A 19,533-nucleotide genomic window follows, 5' to 3' on the forward strand; every position below is an offset into this window, starting at 1 on the left:
TAGAACGTGAGATATAGTGATTTTAATTCAATAATGGCATTGGCCACTCAAGCCGTTCTTCAAACATATTTTTGATAAATAAATTGTAAATAATTGTATTGGAACAATGTTTTATTTTTTAATTTATCATCGTGGAGAAACCCTCATTGTTAAAGAATTGGAGTCATTTCTATTATGAAATGTAAGCAACGTATTTTATTGATATTTTTCAACGTTATGAAAATTTTTTTCATGGCTACAGCTCCCGTACATTTTTTCCATTCTTACTTCAGTTATGTAGAAACGAAAATATGAAATTCGTATTGCAAGTTTTGAATAAAATGTTGAGTTATCGTGAGATTGGCATAAAATTAATATCTTCGATGTTTGCTGATAACGGTAAAGGGACGTCGGTTATTATTTTAAGATCTATACTCTATAAAAAATTATTTCCAAAAATATTAAATTTATCATAAACTAAATTTATCATAAACTAAATTTATCATATAACTAAAAAACTACAGTCTTCGCTGGGCCGAAAGACTTGCGCACGCGTATAGGATTTACAATTTATTACAATAATACGAGGAGAGAAAGAGAGAGAGAGAGAGAGAGAGAGAGAGAGAGAGAGAGAGAGAATTCAAAATTCTACCGCGAAAACTAACGCTCGGCGCGAATGCACGAATGGTCGCTATTGACAAAATATTTTCAGAAGTATTTTGTCGCGCAGAAAAAGGGAGGTGCACCTACTCTGCGGTGCAATTACAGTGATCAACTGTAATTATTCAACAAAATTATTGTTGGCCAACAAATTCTTCCATTTGAAAAATTGAACTCTCGCGTGCCCCCCCTCTCTCTTAGACGTTCACTCTAGCATCGCGAGTGCTACAGAATCGCAAACGTATCAATTGATCGAATCGACTACCGTTCCAATATATATATATATATATATATATATATATAAGCTGAAGAAAGTTTTATTTAGAGTAACTAAGAGATCCGTGACTAATATATTTAACTAAAAATGGTGTGTGCAAAGTTTGATCAGAGGTTTAGAAGTAATCCTTGTAAGTAGTGTTAATACTTGTTGGTTTTTAAGTTATGATATTTAATACTCAAGCATGATGATTATAATATTATCAAAGGATCAAGATTCTGAAGAATATTACGAAAAAATTTATAATTTTTGTCCAGAGTTTCAAATGTTTATAAGCTTTATTTTACTAAATAAAGTCAAAATGTAAAGTACATATATTATTAATAAATGATATGTTTTCTACATATACCTAAAAGTATATGTTGACTTATATTAATATTTGTTAAAATATTGAACCACCTTAAGATATTCTGTCATATTATAAATGTTAATTTACATTTCCGACTATATATTCTCAAATGTTCCGTGTCGTGGTGATACACGAAAGACAACATATTTATATGATGATGATTTCATTATATATCATGAAATAAAAAATTAACTTAATAGTCGTATCATTTTAAAACTAACTTAAATTTTCCTAATATTTTTTAACTGATACTTTTTTTTATATGTATCAAATATGTGGCAAGATTTTGCCACAAAAAGATTGATTTAATTTATACTTTACTTGTATATGAAGACAAATTAAATTTTTTGCAGGTTACGAATTCAGAAGTGACATATTTCTTAATAAAATTACTATAATATAATATAGTAAATTTTACATTTCAAAAATACGTACAATTAACTATCTGATATTTGAAAATAGTCAGTTTTGAAAAAGGATATAATTATTTAAAGTGATTTCCTTGATAATTTACCATAATTTAAACTAAAACTTAAAAATATTCTGCACCTAGCTCAATGAAGCTGCTGTTTATGATCACCTTATAAGCATTAGCATCATACTGCCGTAATATTTTTATTAATTGTTTTGAGTTTCCAAGCTAATATTTCAATTTAATTCATAAAATTTAGAATATTCGAATTGAATTGCTAATTTATACGTTTGACTTGTCATGATCAGTGAGTGTTGTAACACCTGATGTCGTAGAAACTGCATCGGAAGCTGACGCTTGTTCTCCGGCACAAGACAAAGAAGGAAATCTCTGAAATAATGCTGCTCTGTATTTAGGATGGCTGAAAATGTAATCATGTAATCACAATGAATGAAATTTCTCATCGAATATATCTAAATTAATTGATTATAAGCTATAGAAAATACGATCTTATTTATTTTACCTGATGCCATAAACTATAGGATTATAAACAGCATTTGCTTTAGCAAATACTGATCCCCAAATGGTGAAAAGAGGCGTCAGTTTAGCTATTTCAAAAATACCAGCATAATTGATTACTAAATATGGAGTCCATGCCATAAACCACAGAGATATAGTCATCAGAGCTACCTAAAATTTGCATCAATCGTAATATAGAAATATTATAAAAGATAAAATTTATAACACTGTTTTCACCTTCGCTAATTTGTTTTCAGTGCTCTGTGCATCATTTTGTCTGAGAGAGGCTACATTCATTTTCTTTGCCTGTTCTCTCATATTTCTTTCATGTTCAGATACAGCTTTGATTATAAAATAATAACTATAGCAAATCAGTATCAGAGGCAAGAAATAGACGAAAAAACTATAGACAATTATATAAGATCTTGATAGCCAATCTTTAGTGAAATAGTCGGTACCGCATGCTGTAAGATTACCTTCGGGAACATATCTGCAAGTCAGAAATTATATAAATTTTAAATATCAATGATTATTATTTGTTACAAAAATTGAGTTTTATTATTACCGATTCCAGCCTATCATTGGTGCAAATGTCCAAATTGATGCCATAAGCCATATACCTAGTATCCTAAGAAGTGAACCATTTATTGTCATGGGTTTAGCAGATAAACCTTTAACGATAACGTTGTAGCGGTCGAAAGCTATCATGCACATAGACCAAATAGATGTACATCCAAATATAGATCCACATAGAGCATAGATTTCGCACATAAGAGGCCCAAAGATCCAGGTTTCGTAGTAGCAGTTGATTACCTTAATATACAACATAAATCATTTTTTCATTAATATTTCTAAATATCATTATTGTTGATTATTAATACAAATCATATCTCTTTATTAACGTTAATTTCTTATCACAAAAGATCACTGTATTATTCAATTAATCGTAAGTATAATAAATTAATGTTTCTACATATAACAGATTTATTTTTTAATTTCCTTATTTTTTTTCAAAGACTGTGACTAGAGCGTTGCCTATAAATTAAACAAATCAGATAGATAATTCGTTTCTGTTGATTATGATACAAATTATAAAAACGTATTAAATTTTTACTATTGGCATCGTTTATTGATATTATGTATAAAATTATACGCAAGTATAAAAATTAGTACATAACACAAGGCAATATGGTTTGTTTCCATACGATAACTTAAATTGCTTTATACCACTCATATATTTTTCAAACACTTCATAAACTTATTTTACAAAACATGATTTTATTTTGCAGTTATTATTAAAATATCTGCGATATAATTTCGTAAATCAATAGTTGCAATATTAAAAGATTTTTTTAATTTAAAAATTTCCATTAAATATAGAGTTACACATCTCAAGTCCTATATATATACAAGGTGTTCCATTTTTAATTTACGTATCTGAGGCACTCGTATTTTTCGAAAATGGTTAGTACCAGCGAAAAATATTTAAGACAAAAGTTATTTGACTTTGAGTGAGACATATTGCAGTGACCTTGCCGTTAACCTTGAAGGTCATTTTCAAGGTTATTTCAAAGTCATCTTTATTTTTTAAACAGTAGCCCCTATTCATTATGGATGTTCGGATTTGAAAAAAGTAGAAAATTCTACGTTTAGATGAGATAACGGATGTGAGGTCTGTCTGACACCCCAAGGTCATGTAGAAGTCAGATTTATTTTCTTAATCTTCCCAACTACATGACGAAGCAAGGATACGATTTTAGGAAAAATCTTTAGGCAAGCCTTGCTCAACTTTTATGCGGCCATATTCTTCGCCTTCCATCTTTAAGGTTTTTATGTTCAAGGTCATTCCAAGATTATGTTAAGAACAGTTTTCTTTATACGAATTCAAATTTGATAACTACGAGCTCAAGAACAGCTTCAAATATCCAGGAGGATTACTTTTTTTTCAAATTTTATGTTTAAAAGAAATTCAGATTTCTAAGATCATTTAAATTGCCCAAAAAATCTCGGATTCTTTGAGTTAAAATGGTTTCACATTTTGATAGAAAAAATAAAGAAAATTTTTATTCAGAACAGACTAAATTTTATTACAGTCTAATAAGCAGAGTTTTATAAAAAAATGTATAGTCATTACTAATAACAACGAATTGATCGTAAAGAAAGTAATGAATAAATATGTATGTACATTAATAACTTCATTATAATTTGTATGTGTATAACAGTAAACAAATAATCAATAATTTGAAAAGTTATAGATGCTAAACAGGTTTTCCATTGCTTGCTATGTATGTTTACAATCTGCGACGAAAGTTATTTATATTATCCATGAGTACTTGTGGAGTCACTACTGCACAAGCTCTTCTAATTCTTTGTATTATACCTATTATATTATATTATATTATATCTATTATATCTATAGTAGTAGAGGTATCTTTATAAACTGCATTTTTTCAACATCACCAGAAATAAATGTCAAATGGATTGAGATTAGGAGTTCTGGATAATTAGAGAAGGACCATTGTAATCTATCTAACGATTTGGGAATTGAGAATTTAAAAATGTCGCAATATTCACAGTAAAGTAAGCTGGTACCCATATGAGTTGCAGTTTGCAATTCTTAGAATTTTTTTCTGATATTCAGTATATTTTTTTTTAATATCAAAAATAAAAATCACTGTCAGTCGTGCTATTATCTGTGAAGATAACATAAGCTCTGTCAAAACTTAAGCGACGGTTAATAAGAACATTGGGACCTACAGCTTTCTTAAATGAATTACCAAAGTTAATATCGATGCCAATAATAGTAAAAAAAATTTCGTAACTGTAATGATAGATATTGAAACTGTTGGTATAAATACTACTATGATGATTAAAATTAAAGTTTTTGATACATTTAACAATTAAACGTCGATTATTAATAAGTTTGCTTTGTCTGTAATGAGTTTTATAAAAAATGGGGTGAATGTTATAAGATAATAAGCTGGAGTTACGCATGATTTTGTTAATATAGTTGTTACATAAGAAAATAGTTCGTTCTTCTTTAAAAGACAGCTTAGCCTCGAACAGTAATATATAGATAGAAGTGCTATTAATGTACCCCAATGCGTACCTGATGTGTATCTCCTCAAGTTGTTCTGATTGCGCAAGTGTACTTGAATAATAGACGAAACAGCCATAGTCAATTATAGAGCGAACATAACTTTTGTACAATATCAGTGAAGTTTCTGAACTAGATCTCCAAGACATACCTCTAAGAAATTTTATAATATTATTAGCTTTGAGGGTTTTTTGAACTATAGCGTTAATGTGATCTTTCAAAGTGAGGCAATAATCAAACTTAATACCTAGAAATCGAGCAAATTCACTAGATAAAATTGTATTTTTTTAGACTATAATAAGAGAATTCCAGGCTTAGTACCTGACTGATTAAAATGTGAGTGAAGTAACATCTTGTCCCAATACTTCAATATTGTCGTGTATAATGTCGATAGCTTTTTCGAGAAGTCTTTTAAGAGAAGAAATTTTACATTATAGCGCAATATCATCATCAAATTTTACTACTGTTACAGATTTGGGTATTCGATTACAAATATGGGCTATGTAAATGCAAAACAGTAAGAGGCGTAGCACTTCAGCTTGAGGGACGCCTCTGTTGACGGTTCTGAGATTCTCATCTAGTGTCTCAGTATGGATAATTCTTTTTGAAGTCAGGTGTTGAATAAACTTTATAAATATAAGTAGACGACCTGCATCGTCTAAATTTTTAATAAGAATTTCGATGTTAACATTGTTAAAGGCACCTTCAATATTCAGAAACGCAACAAGTACATTCCTTCGCTCAGAGAAAGCCTTCTCTACTTCAAGTGTCAAGCCAGCTAAGTTGTCAATGGGGGATTGATAGTAAGAAAGAATTTTTCGTTTTCAACTCACCATTGGAGCCTACTTTTTGACATTGATTTGAAAATTTTATATAAACAGGAACTGAGAGCAATAGGTTGTACACCTTTGCCATTAGGTTTGTCTATGAAATTAATATACGATTCGTTCCACTTGGCAGAGAAAAAGCTAGTTTGGTACATTTCATTAAAGATATCATCCAAAATGAGTTTATATTTGAGTGGATAGTGCTGAATTGCATCATAATCAAGTTTTTCAACACCGCAAGAGGATTTGGTACTTTTGCTTCTAACAAAGAAAAGAAATTTGTAAGAGCTACATTAAATTCAGCAAAATCGAAAAGTGATTCAAGTAATGAGTTAGCTTGGTATTCAGGAAGCAGTTCAAGATTAGTTAGTTCGAACGACTAAAAGAGAGAGAGAGAGGGCGCGCGAGGTTTTGAATATTCAGTTAAGCCTCAGCTGCTTTTGAGAACGTACCGCCGGATTTAGTTTGCAATGTGTTTCGCCGTCATTAATTATAAAGTTTCTGGGATTTCGATACGTGAGTGAGTGTAGTGAGGAAACATCTGAATAGGAGCATCCGAAACAGCAGCAGCATTGTAGCAGCAGCAAGCAATAGCAGATTTTTCATTGAGGCAGCGCAGCTGATATTGGAGGAGCATCGACCGTTGATTTTCTTCAACATCAGTTACGGCTGATCACCATAATTGCACCGCAGGGTAGGTGCACTTCCCTTTCGAAAGTATTTTGTCAATCGCGAGCGTAAATTTTTGTATTCGCGCCGAGCGTTAGATTTCGCGGCAATTTTCGAATTCTCTCTCTCTGTCTCTCTCTCTGTCTGTCTGTCTGTCTGTCTCTCTCTCTCTCTCTCTCTCTCTCTCTCACCGAATTATATTGTGAATCCTATCGCGTGCGTTAGTCTTTCGGCTCATAAAAGACTGTAGTTTTTGTTAATTAAACTTTGTTAATTTTATTCGCCGTTTACGTCATTTCGTTTCCTATTAGCTTGTAATAGCGTCGGCGTGCAATGCCGATATCTTCACTACTATTACCAATTATTTGAAAGGGGGAAGGCAAGGGAGGCGGTGTATCGCTCCAAGCAAAGCAGGAAGGAGAACAGCGGGCAAAATGACTTCACACACAATTCGTTAACACACGTTTATTATAAACGCACTACCACGAGTGCCGACGAGAACACAAATCACTTATTACTAATAACACGCGAAACTTAGCCTAAACGAGATGACCGGCACGTTAGCGCCATGTCACCTCGTTAACCGGCTCAAACAATCACTTAAATTGCGCACTGCCGAAAACTACGCCGGCTCGGAAAAGCCTGGCGTAGCAACGCGAACCGTGAGAATCGCCGAGGAAAATTAGAGAGAGAAACGAGAGGAGAGGAAAACTAAACCTGACCAAATTCTGTTTGCTGCTTGGCAGGTGGGCTGTAGGTGAGGCGACTAGCGCAAAACGTGGCCCAGTCTTCTTTGTCGTCACGGCTCTCGCACTTCCTCTCTGGTCTGAGGCAGGGAAACAATGGTCGTCCTTCCAGTGCGGCCGATCTCCTCCTTCTCTGGCAATCTAGTGACGAGTGCGTGCGAGTCGGCTTCTCACGCCTTCTCCCACCACTTGCCTAATCGGCGGCACGCGGCACTGCCCGTCGCGACAAGTGCCGCGCGCCAAGCCCAATACTCAAACTATTGCTTCTCTCTCTCTCTCTCTCTCTCGCACTCTCAATACTCGAGCGCGTAGTCGCGTCCACGGCTTCTCCTTCCACTCTCGTGCGTAGCTGAAAAATAAAGGGCAGGCATCAGGCACGTGGTAAAAACGTGCGCTTGATGCCGGCCGTGCGCCTTTGCCCAGGAAGGAGAGGGAGATAAGCGCACGGTGCAGGCCATGACGGGCCTACACCGTCACAAGCTTAATAGATCTATGTCCTATTTCGTCTAGGGGATTAGGCGGATTAGGCATTAAGTCATTCATACTGAAGATAGATCGAGTCACAAGTCAAGTGACTTAAGGTGAGTTCAACTCGGTTGGAAAGAAGACACTTAAACGAAATCATCAAACGTAAAGGCGAATACACGTATAACTATACGTGTTTAACGGAGCGGCCGTTAGCTCTGCATCGTGGGAGTTTGTGCGTTAATAAATTTCTCATTTTGCTAGATAACCATCCCGTCACAGTAGTTTACTTTTATTCCAAACATAGCTTTGATTACTGTTAAAATTAATTGGCTCGACGAAATTACGAAAATTAACTCTTTTTTTAAATTTAAAAGTTTTGCGAGCAATTGCTACCGCTTTCGTATAATTGATAAAATCCTGTTGTTTTCTTAAAAATCTCCATTTTTTAATGCAGCTCTTCTAAGTTTTATGATCTTATCGCACTCCAAATCTCAAAAAGGAACTGGATTTCTGTGAATCTTGTTATTAATATTTTTTTTGACAGGTGTAATACATCGGATGGCATTAGCAGTAATATCAGTAAAAATGCCGGGTTGGTCCAGTGAGTGGTAACACCTCACTGGGTAAATGATAGCTTCCAACGTTCACGACGTGCCCGGTGAAAACGTTATCCGTCGCGTCAATGCTCTGAGCAGCAACGCCATAACGGACACGGCCAAGAGGAAGATATGGCTCACAAATGACGCAAAAGATAATGGTATTCTGTCGATGTGTCTAACCATTAATCACTTATACACATACACACACACACTACGCAAACACTCACACACACACGCCTTCTGGATAACCGGGGAAGTGAATGCTCGGTGACCCTATAAACGGGTCTTACCAAAAAGCGAATGGTCAGGGACTCCTATAAACGAAGCCGCCCGAAAGCGAGTGAAGGGGATCTCTCTAAACGGGCTCTCCCCGTTAACGAAGCCCGGTTTTGCCTATGGGCACTTACATACACGCACACACCACAGGGGGGAACACTGAACACACAGGGTAAATATACGGGGGGGGGGACCTCAGGGGCCGTGCGATGTCCCAGCGCGGTTCGTGAAGTCCCGACCACGAGGGACATTCAGCACAACGGGACAAAACAATAAATATGAATAAGCACAATGAAAACACTAATGTACCTCAAGTGGTAACTCCTTCTCAGGAGGAATCCACCACGGGTTCCGATGGGGTGAAAGCCCCGGTGGCCACGGGCAGCGACACGGATTTTGAGGGCCGCACTTTGTGCACGGGAATGGGGAGAAAGACACGAAAAAACGACACGAACCTACTGAACTTACCGAGACGACAGAGGACGGACAGTGTGTTAAGCGGCGGCAGCGGGGTGAGCTACGCCTCTGCCGCTGACAGCCAAGAACCAACGACAGGACGAACGCCGACAATAACAAACGATACACGAGACGTGATGGAATTGCTGCGGCTCATACAAGAGACGACGACGAAAATGGCCAAGGCAGCAAACATACAAAAGAATATGAACATGACAGTGAAGATGGGAATTAAGACAATTCTTGAAACTGTGGACATCGCGCTGCACAAGCGATCGGACACAGTTTCGGAGAGACGTTTCCAAGACAACAACAATACAGACAGGACAGCGGCGAATAACGAAGAAACGCCACGGACGAAACGAAAATGTTCGCTGGTTGAAACTATGCCGGAGCCCTCACAAAAGTGGCCACCGACGATCGAACCGACCAAGGACTGGCAGACGGTAACACGAAAACGATCAGACAAGACAAAAAAGAAAACGGACGTAAAGAATCGGCCTGACAGAGGGGGACCGGCCCACCGGAAAAGGGGTCTGGCTGTCCTGATCAGGCCGGGCACGGACACGACGTACTCTGACATAGTACGGAAAATACGGACGACGATCGACCCGAAGGAGAGCCAGGTGCAGGTGATAACCTTGAGGAAGACGAAGAACGGCTTATGTCTTCTGAAGCTACAAGTAGACGCAGACAAGCCGAACGGACGTGAGATGTTTGGACGACAGATCCAAGACACAATTGGGGAAGTGGGCAATGTCAGGGCCATGACCTCCAAGGTCCAATTGGAGATCATGGATCTGGACTGCGTTGCAACTCCGAAAGACGTGACGGACGCGCTCAGACGAGAGACGGGACGAGACACGGACTTTCGAGTCCACATTTTTGGTTCAAACCGCACTGAGCAGTATATGGCGGTCTGCGAATTAGAATCACGGGAAGCCGAGGCATTGCTTCGGTGTGGTCGGATCGGAATTGGCTGGGTACATTGCCGCGTTCGGGAACGACTGACGGTGACAAAATGTTACAGATGCCTGGGCTTCGGCCATGTAAAAGCTGAATGCACAGGCAAGAACAGGACGAAATGCTGCCGCAAGTGTGGCACATTCGGACACTACGCGACGGAATGCCAAAACAAGCCGGTCTGCCCACTGTGTTCCGAGGCCGGGCACGGGAACGTTGCCCACCTCGCGGGAGGCGGCAGGTGTGCCGTGTTTCGGGCCGCGCTGGAGGAGTGCAGGGGACGGATCAGAGGACGGACAAAATAATTCAGAGAAACCTGAATCGAAGTAGGACTGCAGATATGCTCCTACCTCAGATGGCCGACCAATATGACGCGGACATCCTGATTCTGAGTGAACCATACAGGAGAAGGACGACCCAGACATACATTACAAACGAGACAGAGACCACTGCTATCTGGGTACGGGGCGGCACCCAATCTAGAGTCTTCAATCGCGGTGTCGGGGACGACTACGTCTGGGTCACAGTTGGCGCTATCACTTATCTCAGCGTCTACCTGACACCCAACTGCATCGCGATGGAGTTCGAAAGAAAGGTGGCACTCCTAGAAGACGGGATCAGGGACCTGCCCGGGGATGTTATCGTTGCGGGGGATTTTAACGCGAGGGCGACCGAGTAGGGAATGAACGAAACAAATCGACGTGGACGACTACTGCTGGAAATGGCCGCAAGGCTCGATCTAACAGTGGTAAATACGGGACATACGCCGACGGATAGACGGCCAGGTGTTGGTGACTCTATCCCCGACGTCACGATGACATCGGACAGAATTCTGCCACGGCTGAGAGGATGGCGGGTGATCGAAGACTACACAGCCAGCGATCACCAATACATCGTCTTTGAAGTGGTGGGTCGAACGGGAACGAGACGAACGAGAACCCATCAACCCCCGCGGTGGAACCTACGTAAACTCGACGAACGAAAATTTTCGAAAGAGCTAATGGCTGCACCGGCTGCAGGGGAGAGAATTCCCCCAGAAATGACGGGCCGGAAAAGAGCAGAAAGACTGACAGACGAGACAGCCAAATTAATAGACAGCTTGTGCAGAGGCACAATGCCGAAACGTCGACAGATACAACAAAGACAACCACAATATTGGTGGACGAACGAAATAGCCGAGTTACGCAGGATATGCCTGACAAATCGGCGACGAATGATAAGGGCAGGGGGCGAACCCGAAAGGGAAAACCTCCAAGCCATATACAAAACAGCACGGAAGACGCTGACGAAAGCAATACGGAACAACAAGACGCGATGCTGGAGGAAGCTCTGTGAGGAGGTAAACGAGGATCCCTGGGGAACCGGCTACAAGATTGTGACCGGGAAACTAGGGGCTCGAGTCTCACCAGAACTTCAAGATGCCGAAACAGCTGGACGGATTGTTGATGGATTGTTTCCGACGCACCCGATTAGGACAAACGTGATGGATGACGTGGACGCACAAATGCCCCCCACCTTTGTCGCTGAGGAGCTCATCAGAGCAACGAATGCGATGAAGACGGGTAAGGCACCGGGACCGGACGGAGTACCATCCGAGATCCTCCGGCTTGTAGCTCATCTACGGCCGGAGATACTCCTCGACCTGTACAACACGTGTTTGACGACAGGAACGTTCAGCGACTGGTGGAAGGTGGCAAGGCTCGTTCTTATCCCAAAAGGTAGGAGCGAGCATGGCACGCCTTTGGCTTACCGACCGTTGAGTTTACTTGACACGACTGGTAAACTCTTTGAATAACTACTGAGACCGAGACTAATGGATGCGATACAGATCGGAGGAAGTTTATCAGATTTGCAGTTCGGTTTCAGGAGGGGTCGATCGACGATTGGAGCGATCCAAAAGGTGGTCGACTCTTTCCTGGAACTAGACAGACACGCCACGCAGCGCGACCTATAGTGTTGCTGGCGACGCTCGACATTAGGAATGCTTTTAATGCGGCTAGTTGGAAGGATATCTTGGAGGCGCTGAAAAGCAACTTCGGGATCCAGCCATACCTGCTTCGAGTTGTGAAGGATTACCTAACAAACAGACGGATAACGTACGAGACGATCGAGGGACAAGTAACGAGACAGGTCACCGCTGGAGTGGCACAGGGGTCGATACTGGGACCTGACTTCTGGAATGGCTTATACGATAGCTTGTTACGGCTTGGGATGCCGCTCGGAGTGACCCTCGTCGTCTACGCTGATGACGTGGCGGCGGTGGTTACGGAGAGGTCCACCGAGCTGGCGCAGCTGGCGTTGAACCAGACCATGAGACGAGTCGGACGATGGATGACAGACCACGGACTACAACTCGCAACGGAAAAAACGGAACTGATGTTTCTCACGAGAAGACGCATACAGACGATACTGCACATGAGGGTGGGGACATGCGAAATAGAGACCAAGAGGGAAGTCAAGTACCTTGGGGTAACCCTCGATACGAAGATGACCTTCTGGCCTCATATACAGAAAACAACCCGGAAAGCGGCAGAGAGGATAGCATCCTTGAGTCGCTTGATGGCAAATACGACAGGACCGAGATCGGGAAAACGACGACTGTTAATGGCGACAGCTCACTCGATCTTTCTATACGGCGCGGAAATATGGGCAGACTCCCTGAAGATAAAAAAATACTGTAAGACGATGATGATGGTAAAGAGACAGGGCGCACTGCGAATCGCTTGCTCCTACCGAACAGTCTCTGCGCAGGCTGTTTTGGTGGTGGCTGGCGTAATACCCGTGGATCTTCTGGCCTTTGAACGCAAAAGGATCTACGGGAGCAGCGCGGACATAGGACGAAAGAGCGTGGCAATCGCTGAGCGCGACAGGACAATTGACATTTTGCAAGGCCGATAGACAGAGGAACGAGGTGGTAACTGGACGAGACGATTGATACGGGACTTGAGGCTGTGGCTCGGAAGGAAATTTGGTAGTGTAAATTTCTACGTCACCCAGCTCTTGACGGGCCACGGGTACTTCCGACGGTACCTCTACAATATAAACAGACTACGAACATCCAATTGTAAGTACTGTGGACACGAATGAGACGACGCGGAACACACGTTTTTCGCGTGAGAACGCTGGACAAAACTCAGACAGGAAATGGAAGAAACGGTCGGCAGCATCAGCCCCGATAACATCGTGGCTCTCGTGCTGCATGAACCTGAATGGTGGCGCTTAGTCGCTACCTATACGAAAACTATACTGAGACGTAAGAACGCGGACGGCTGCCTAACAGATGACTGAGCAGACGAAGTGACGTGACGTAACGAGATACGGAGGAACGACACGAACGGACGAACACAGACAGAACCTCCAGTCAGAAGTAATATCAATATAGTCCTTGGCTGGGGGGAAGGACACCAAGGAGATGGCGGTTTAGTGGGTAGGCCTATTTTTTTTTCGGGAAGTCCCACATAACCCCTTAGTCAGAAAGACTAAGGGGAATCCGCAAAAAGGATTCCGCAACACCTTGTAAAAAAAAAAAAATCAGTAAAAATAGTATATTTTTCATTTGGTTTCGCTAGTACGAAATCGTCTCTCATAAGATGTACATAGTTGAACTTTAAATTAGAAGTAACTTTGTCCCAGTCAATGCGAGTTGACTTGAGATTAAAAGTTCTTTTACGGTAAATATATTTATTTACATTGATATCGATGAAAATTTGAAAGTGGTCAGAACCTCAAGTCTCATCATTTACCAGTACGTTAATTTTATCTGCAAATTTGTTAGTGAAGAAGATTAAATCTAAGTTTGAAAAATAATTTCAGATATTTCGAAAAAAGGTCAGGGACTTATTATTATAAAGAAAAGTATCGGAATAAAGATAAGAAGACAAAAATTTTCCACCGTTATTGTCAGTTTGCAAACAGTGCAGTTCTATGCAGCGTGATATGCATTAAAATTTTCCATGATCAATGTCTGACTATTTTTATCAATGTTATTGAATATATTATTTCAAGCAGATTGAGAATGATTTGTACCTGAGGCTCTGTAGTATTCATGACATACAATATTTGGTGAAGTGTTTGTAATTTTAAAGCTGAGAATTTCAAAGGCTTGATCAAAAGCGTGTAGGTTAATAATTTCAATATACGCTAAATTAGTCTTGATAAAAGCGACGATACCTCCACCTCGTTTGTGTAGCCTATCTTTACGTAATGTCTTGAAATCAAAAAGTGAAGATTTTAGGCTTGATCTTGCTGCTTGTTGAGCCAAGATTCTACGCACACTAAGATATCAACTTTTTTGAGTATTTTAAGAATTTCTTCAATTCTAGCTAATATATTTCTACAGTACAAGACAATTTTCAGATCAGTTGTAGATGTTTCAGCCATATTGAGATTAAGCTACTTCAGATTCGCTCCCGGATTAAGTGAGTTCTTGATCAATCAACAATAATTTTTTGATAATTCTGGAACATCTGGTTCTAAGATTGTTCTCAGAAATTAAGCATCTCAAGCTGGTAATCATATAGCGAAAAGCTGCAAGATTAGAGGTGAAAAGGAGAGCAATTTCTGGAATGTTGCTCTTTTTGAATGTAAGACATAAAAAGATTTTGAAATCTTCGTAATGTAAACAGTATTCACTCGGGTGGCTTTCTATCTCATTTTTTACAGATACTAGCTTCCTTAAGACAATCACAGAAAAGTTCATCGGTATTCTGGCTATAAACTGATGTTAACACTTTAAATTTTTTACTTTCCGGAGGTTTTATTGATGAAATAGATGAACTAGCAGTGAATAAGATCTTGTATAAAGTATCTTCTGTAAATTTGAGAGTTAGTAAGTGTGTACTTTCGATATTCGAAATTTATAATTCAGTGGAGTATTTATTATGTTGAGACTGTTAGTTGAAATTATTTGTATCTTCATATTGAGTTTCGGAAGTTTTATCAGTCCATGAGAAAAACTAAGTGCTGAAATAATTTAGGTTGATGTAGCAGGAGTATGGGAATTCTTAGGGTATTGCCTGACGATATGGTGAAATCGATAACAAAACAGCTAATTAAATCAGTTCTTAGAAAGATCTGGTAGTTAGTGTTATTGGAGCGTTTCAAGAAGTAGTGAAACGTCTTCACCCTTGATATATACTTGATGACGAAATGAGAGAATATGCCTTCTATCAGATTTGTTTATACTAGCACGAATGTAGTGTATCTGAGACACTAGTTGAGTTACTTTGTTTTCTAAAGCATCAATAAGTACTTGATTTGAGATAATAGGATTCACATTAGAGATGACAACGCGTTTGTTCTTTTCCATAGGAGGTCAAATCTTGAGTTTATAATTTGTGCACGGCATATGTGCTTCAAGTGTTCGCGAACTCGAAAATGAGACGGCACGCGCGTGCGATATGCTGATAAGGATCAGTCCCAAATACATGTGCTCCAGGCGCTCATCGGTCGAGCTTGTTATGTCTGGGAAACCTGAGTCTCAGTGCGGCCAGAAAATATTTTTCGTCCGAATAATTAGTGAACACGTTTTTCTTCTTCTTTCTCTCTCTAAATGAAAAAGAGAGCTATGAAGGACTATCCTCGAAAAACCCATCACGCGGTGCGAGTTCAGTTCGTTTCGAGTCATCGCCTCACACAGTCCACCTAGTTCGTTTTCTTGTGAGTGCGTTTTTAGTGCCTAGCTACAAGATGTCGCGCAAACATCATTTTTGTAAGTGCATCCGCGCCTGTGCACCCCCATAAATCGATAACTCGGCGAACCAGCGACCGTAACAAGGGCTAGCGGCAACCATCGGCCTTTGAGGCAGCCCAAACGGCGGCTGTCTATCCACTCCCATCACTAGGAGCAGTATAGTACGGGCTGTGCCCGTGACCAAGAGGTTGGCACCATACTGCTCCAAGAGGCGCCTTCCTTCTTGCGCAAAGTGCGCAAACGGTGTCGCGAAGTGAGCGAGTTATAACCGTTGGATGGCCATCCATAGACAGGTAGGGCGAATGACCAGACTAATCGAGTCTGTGCCTTCCTTTTTTTATATATTGTACTTTAGCAGTTTAACGATTAATCACTTATCCTTATCAAGGTATTGCGTGTTAGTTATATTTGGTTGTATTTGATTTTCTTGCTGTTGTATTTCGACGGCTTTTTCCCACTAAAACCTGGGATTTTTTATGCCGCCTAAATGCGACATTTGTTGTAATAAATAGCTTGTAAATAGCTTAATTAATTATTCATTATACTTATCACACTACTCTCCGTGTTACTATAACGCGCGAGATTACTTTATACTCACCTTTGTTATTTTATTCTTTATTAATTCTCATTAAATTAAAAAAAATTACCCTGAATCGTTCAGAGTAAACATAATCTTTCACTATAACGACTTTATTTACGAAACTGTCCACAATCTGAGTATAGAATTACAGAAAAACACAGACACGGCTTCCGGAGATTTTAGACGTACACTTGATATTATTGACATCTGTTAACTTTTTAATGCTGTCAATATAGTTATCAATAGATAAATCATCTATAGCTTCAATTATAATTGCTTGATCATTTCTGGGTTGGTAAATAGCTTGAGCATAGGAGGGAGAAACTTTTTGGGAGGGAGACTTGTCAGTGTTTTGAGATTAGGTAACCATTGCTAGGCTTTTGAACAGTCACATGGACTGTGAATAGTTCATTAAGAAAATTAGATCCACAAGAGTTTAGTATTTAGCATGAAATGATAGAAGCACTATTATAACACAGCACTGTAGTGAGATAAATACCCGAACGAGGCACTCAACTAATTGTATACGCATCTGCTAGCTACAATGATTCAAAGTCGACTAATGATGAATTTGTTAATAATTATCCTATCTTAAAAGAATGATGGATCAAAATGCGTCGCCGACATCCAGCATTCTGATTGGTTGAGAAATAGTCACATGATCTGTTGTCTGGATGTCTGAGACAGAAAAGGCGCGAAAATTCAAAATAATACGAGATAATTTTTTTGAAAATAAATATATAGTGAATAAAGAATCAGATAAATTATGGCCCGCGAAGCGCGATAATGATTTTAGTTAATGTAAATAAATTAATTAATATTTTCTGATACGTTATTAATTGTTAAAATACTTTTTTTTTAAATACTGCCATTAATAAATGCAAAAAATATATCATTATTAAATAAACGAGAGCTTAAATTTGAAAAAATCATAAAAAAACAATTTTTTTGATAAAATTCAATTTTTTTATAAATTGATTGTACGTAGAAAAAAATGTTGTCCCATGCTAAGGTTCGATTTTTTGATATTCTACAGAATACGTACAATAAATTTCTATAATAAAACAAAATTTTATTTCTTGGTCAAATTTAAGTAGAAACCCACTTTAACATTATTATATTTCTAAATAGAGGAACACAATCAATTAAATATAGTATTTACAAACGAGTGAAGTATTATTTAACATAAAAACTTTTTACAGAAAAATGAATTCGCTGAATAGCACGGCGTATTTAACAGAACTTAATCCGTTTCCAGCAAAAAAAAAAAAAAACTCAGAGAGCCATATTTTTAAATTTTAAGATCTGCTCTATCTCGTGGTGAGCACAACATTTCTTAAACGTATTATTAATTATAAAAAAATGTTTAAACAAAAAAAGCATGATTTTTTCGCTCTCTTTTTTTTAAAACTGATTTTTTGAAAACTTTCTTGTGAACTATCAACCTGTAACCTTTTCAACCGGTGGAATAAATGTCTGAACTTTAAAAATCCATGGTTCAAAGTTCCATTTTAGGCCTTGGTGTTTACAAAATGGCGCAGAAACACAAAATTTTTGCAAATACATTCATGATTTTTTAAATCGAAAACTATGAACTTTCGGAGAAAACGTCGAGAGTGAAAAAGTTCTTAAAATTATTCAAAAAATGCACTTTAATTTTTCCAACTGCTTTCGAGAAAATTTTTTATTTTAGCAAATAGTAAATTTTTGCAAATTCGAAAAGTTGTTCAAAACGCTTCCAAAAAGTTATCTCGTATCTTTGGTTAATTTTAAAAACTTTTTGTCCCTTGACATTGTCTTTAAATATCTACTGTTTTTTAATTAAAATAAATGTTTTTTAATCAATTAATAGTAATTTTTTAAAATTAATTTTAATTAAAAAACAGTAGATCCTTTAAAAAAAACGTGTAAGGACAAAAAATGTTTAAAATTAACCAAAGAATAGAAAATAATTTTTTGGAAGCGTTTTGAACAATTTTTTAAATTTGCGAAAATTTATCATATGAAAATGTAAAAAATTTTTTCGAAAGAAGTTGGAAAAGTTCAAGTACATTTTTTGAGTAATTTTAAGAACTTTTACACTCTCGGTTTTTTCTACAAAAGTTCATAGTTTTTTATTTAAAAAATCATGAATGTATATGAATGTAGAAAATAGGGGTTGAAACCCTCGTAGTCGAAACTACAAGTGACAGTTGTATTTGTTAGAAATGATGCGCAATGTATTTTATAGTAAATTATCAGCTAGAACCCGTAGTGTATCGAAAACCATATTTTGGGGGTGGTATTTCAATTTTGAGGGTAGTTTGAAGAATAAACTCGAACATGTCAACATTATTCTACTTTAATTTTGATTTTCAATGAAATGGAAAATGGTATATAAACAGTTCAACGAAAAAAATCCATTAATTCGGAACGATTTTTGTCGAATGCTGAAATAGCGTATCAGAAAAGTATTTAAGGGGCACGCTCTTGATTTTTGGATATTATTATTCTTCAAGGACTGACCCCTTTGAAAGCCATTAAATTTATCACCGCGCCTTCTTGTGACAATATTTTTTTTGCCTGCAGAAGCGATGATGTTTAAAAAACGGAAAATCGTGAATTTTGGGTTTTTTCTCGGGTTGTTTGAAATTTGACAAAGAATGAATAAATATAGAGAAAATATGACCCAAGATTCGGATTCTAAAGTAAATGAATAAAATACATCGAAAACCATACCTTGGTTTATTTTTTGCTGACAATTCCGACCCTTGCAGAAGTTTGATAACCCAAAGTTTGCTTAAACGTGATAATTTGGTTGATTCGTTAGCAATTGGTTTTTTTCGCAGTGCTACAGCTTTCAAAACCCAGCAAAGGCCGATATTGTGAGCCAAAAATAAACCAATATATGTTTTTCGATATATTTTGATCCGTAGAATCCGAATCTGACGCTATCTATTTTATTTTTTTATAAAAGTCCGAAAA

General features: G+C 38.2%; 1 protein-coding gene across 1 annotated transcript in view; it reads right to left on the reverse strand.

Moving 5' to 3' along the window:
* Positions 1-1,173: 1,173 nt before the first annotated feature.
* LOC131663734 (rhodopsin-like) overlaps positions 1,174-19,533 on the reverse strand; it is a 409,861-nt gene continuing 391,501 nt past the window's right edge. The window contains exons 3-6 of the mRNA XM_058934327.1: positions 2,762-3,009; positions 2,434-2,686; positions 2,201-2,367; positions 1,174-2,098 (exon numbers count right to left, since the gene is read on the reverse strand). Coding sequence (XP_058790310.1) covers positions 1,960-2,098; positions 2,201-2,367; positions 2,434-2,686; positions 2,762-3,009 — 807 coding nt within the window. The 3' untranslated portion in view covers positions 1,174-1,959. The remainder of the gene's footprint in view (positions 2,099-2,200; positions 2,368-2,433; positions 2,687-2,761; positions 3,010-19,533) is intronic.

This window comes from Phymastichus coffea, unplaced genomic scaffold (assembly GCF_024137745.1).
Source record: "Phymastichus coffea isolate CEN01 unplaced genomic scaffold, Cenicafe_Pcof_1.1 PCOF00002, whole genome shotgun sequence".
In the NCBI taxonomy this organism is placed as follows: Eukaryota; Metazoa; Arthropoda; class Insecta; order Hymenoptera; family Eulophidae; genus Phymastichus; species Phymastichus coffea.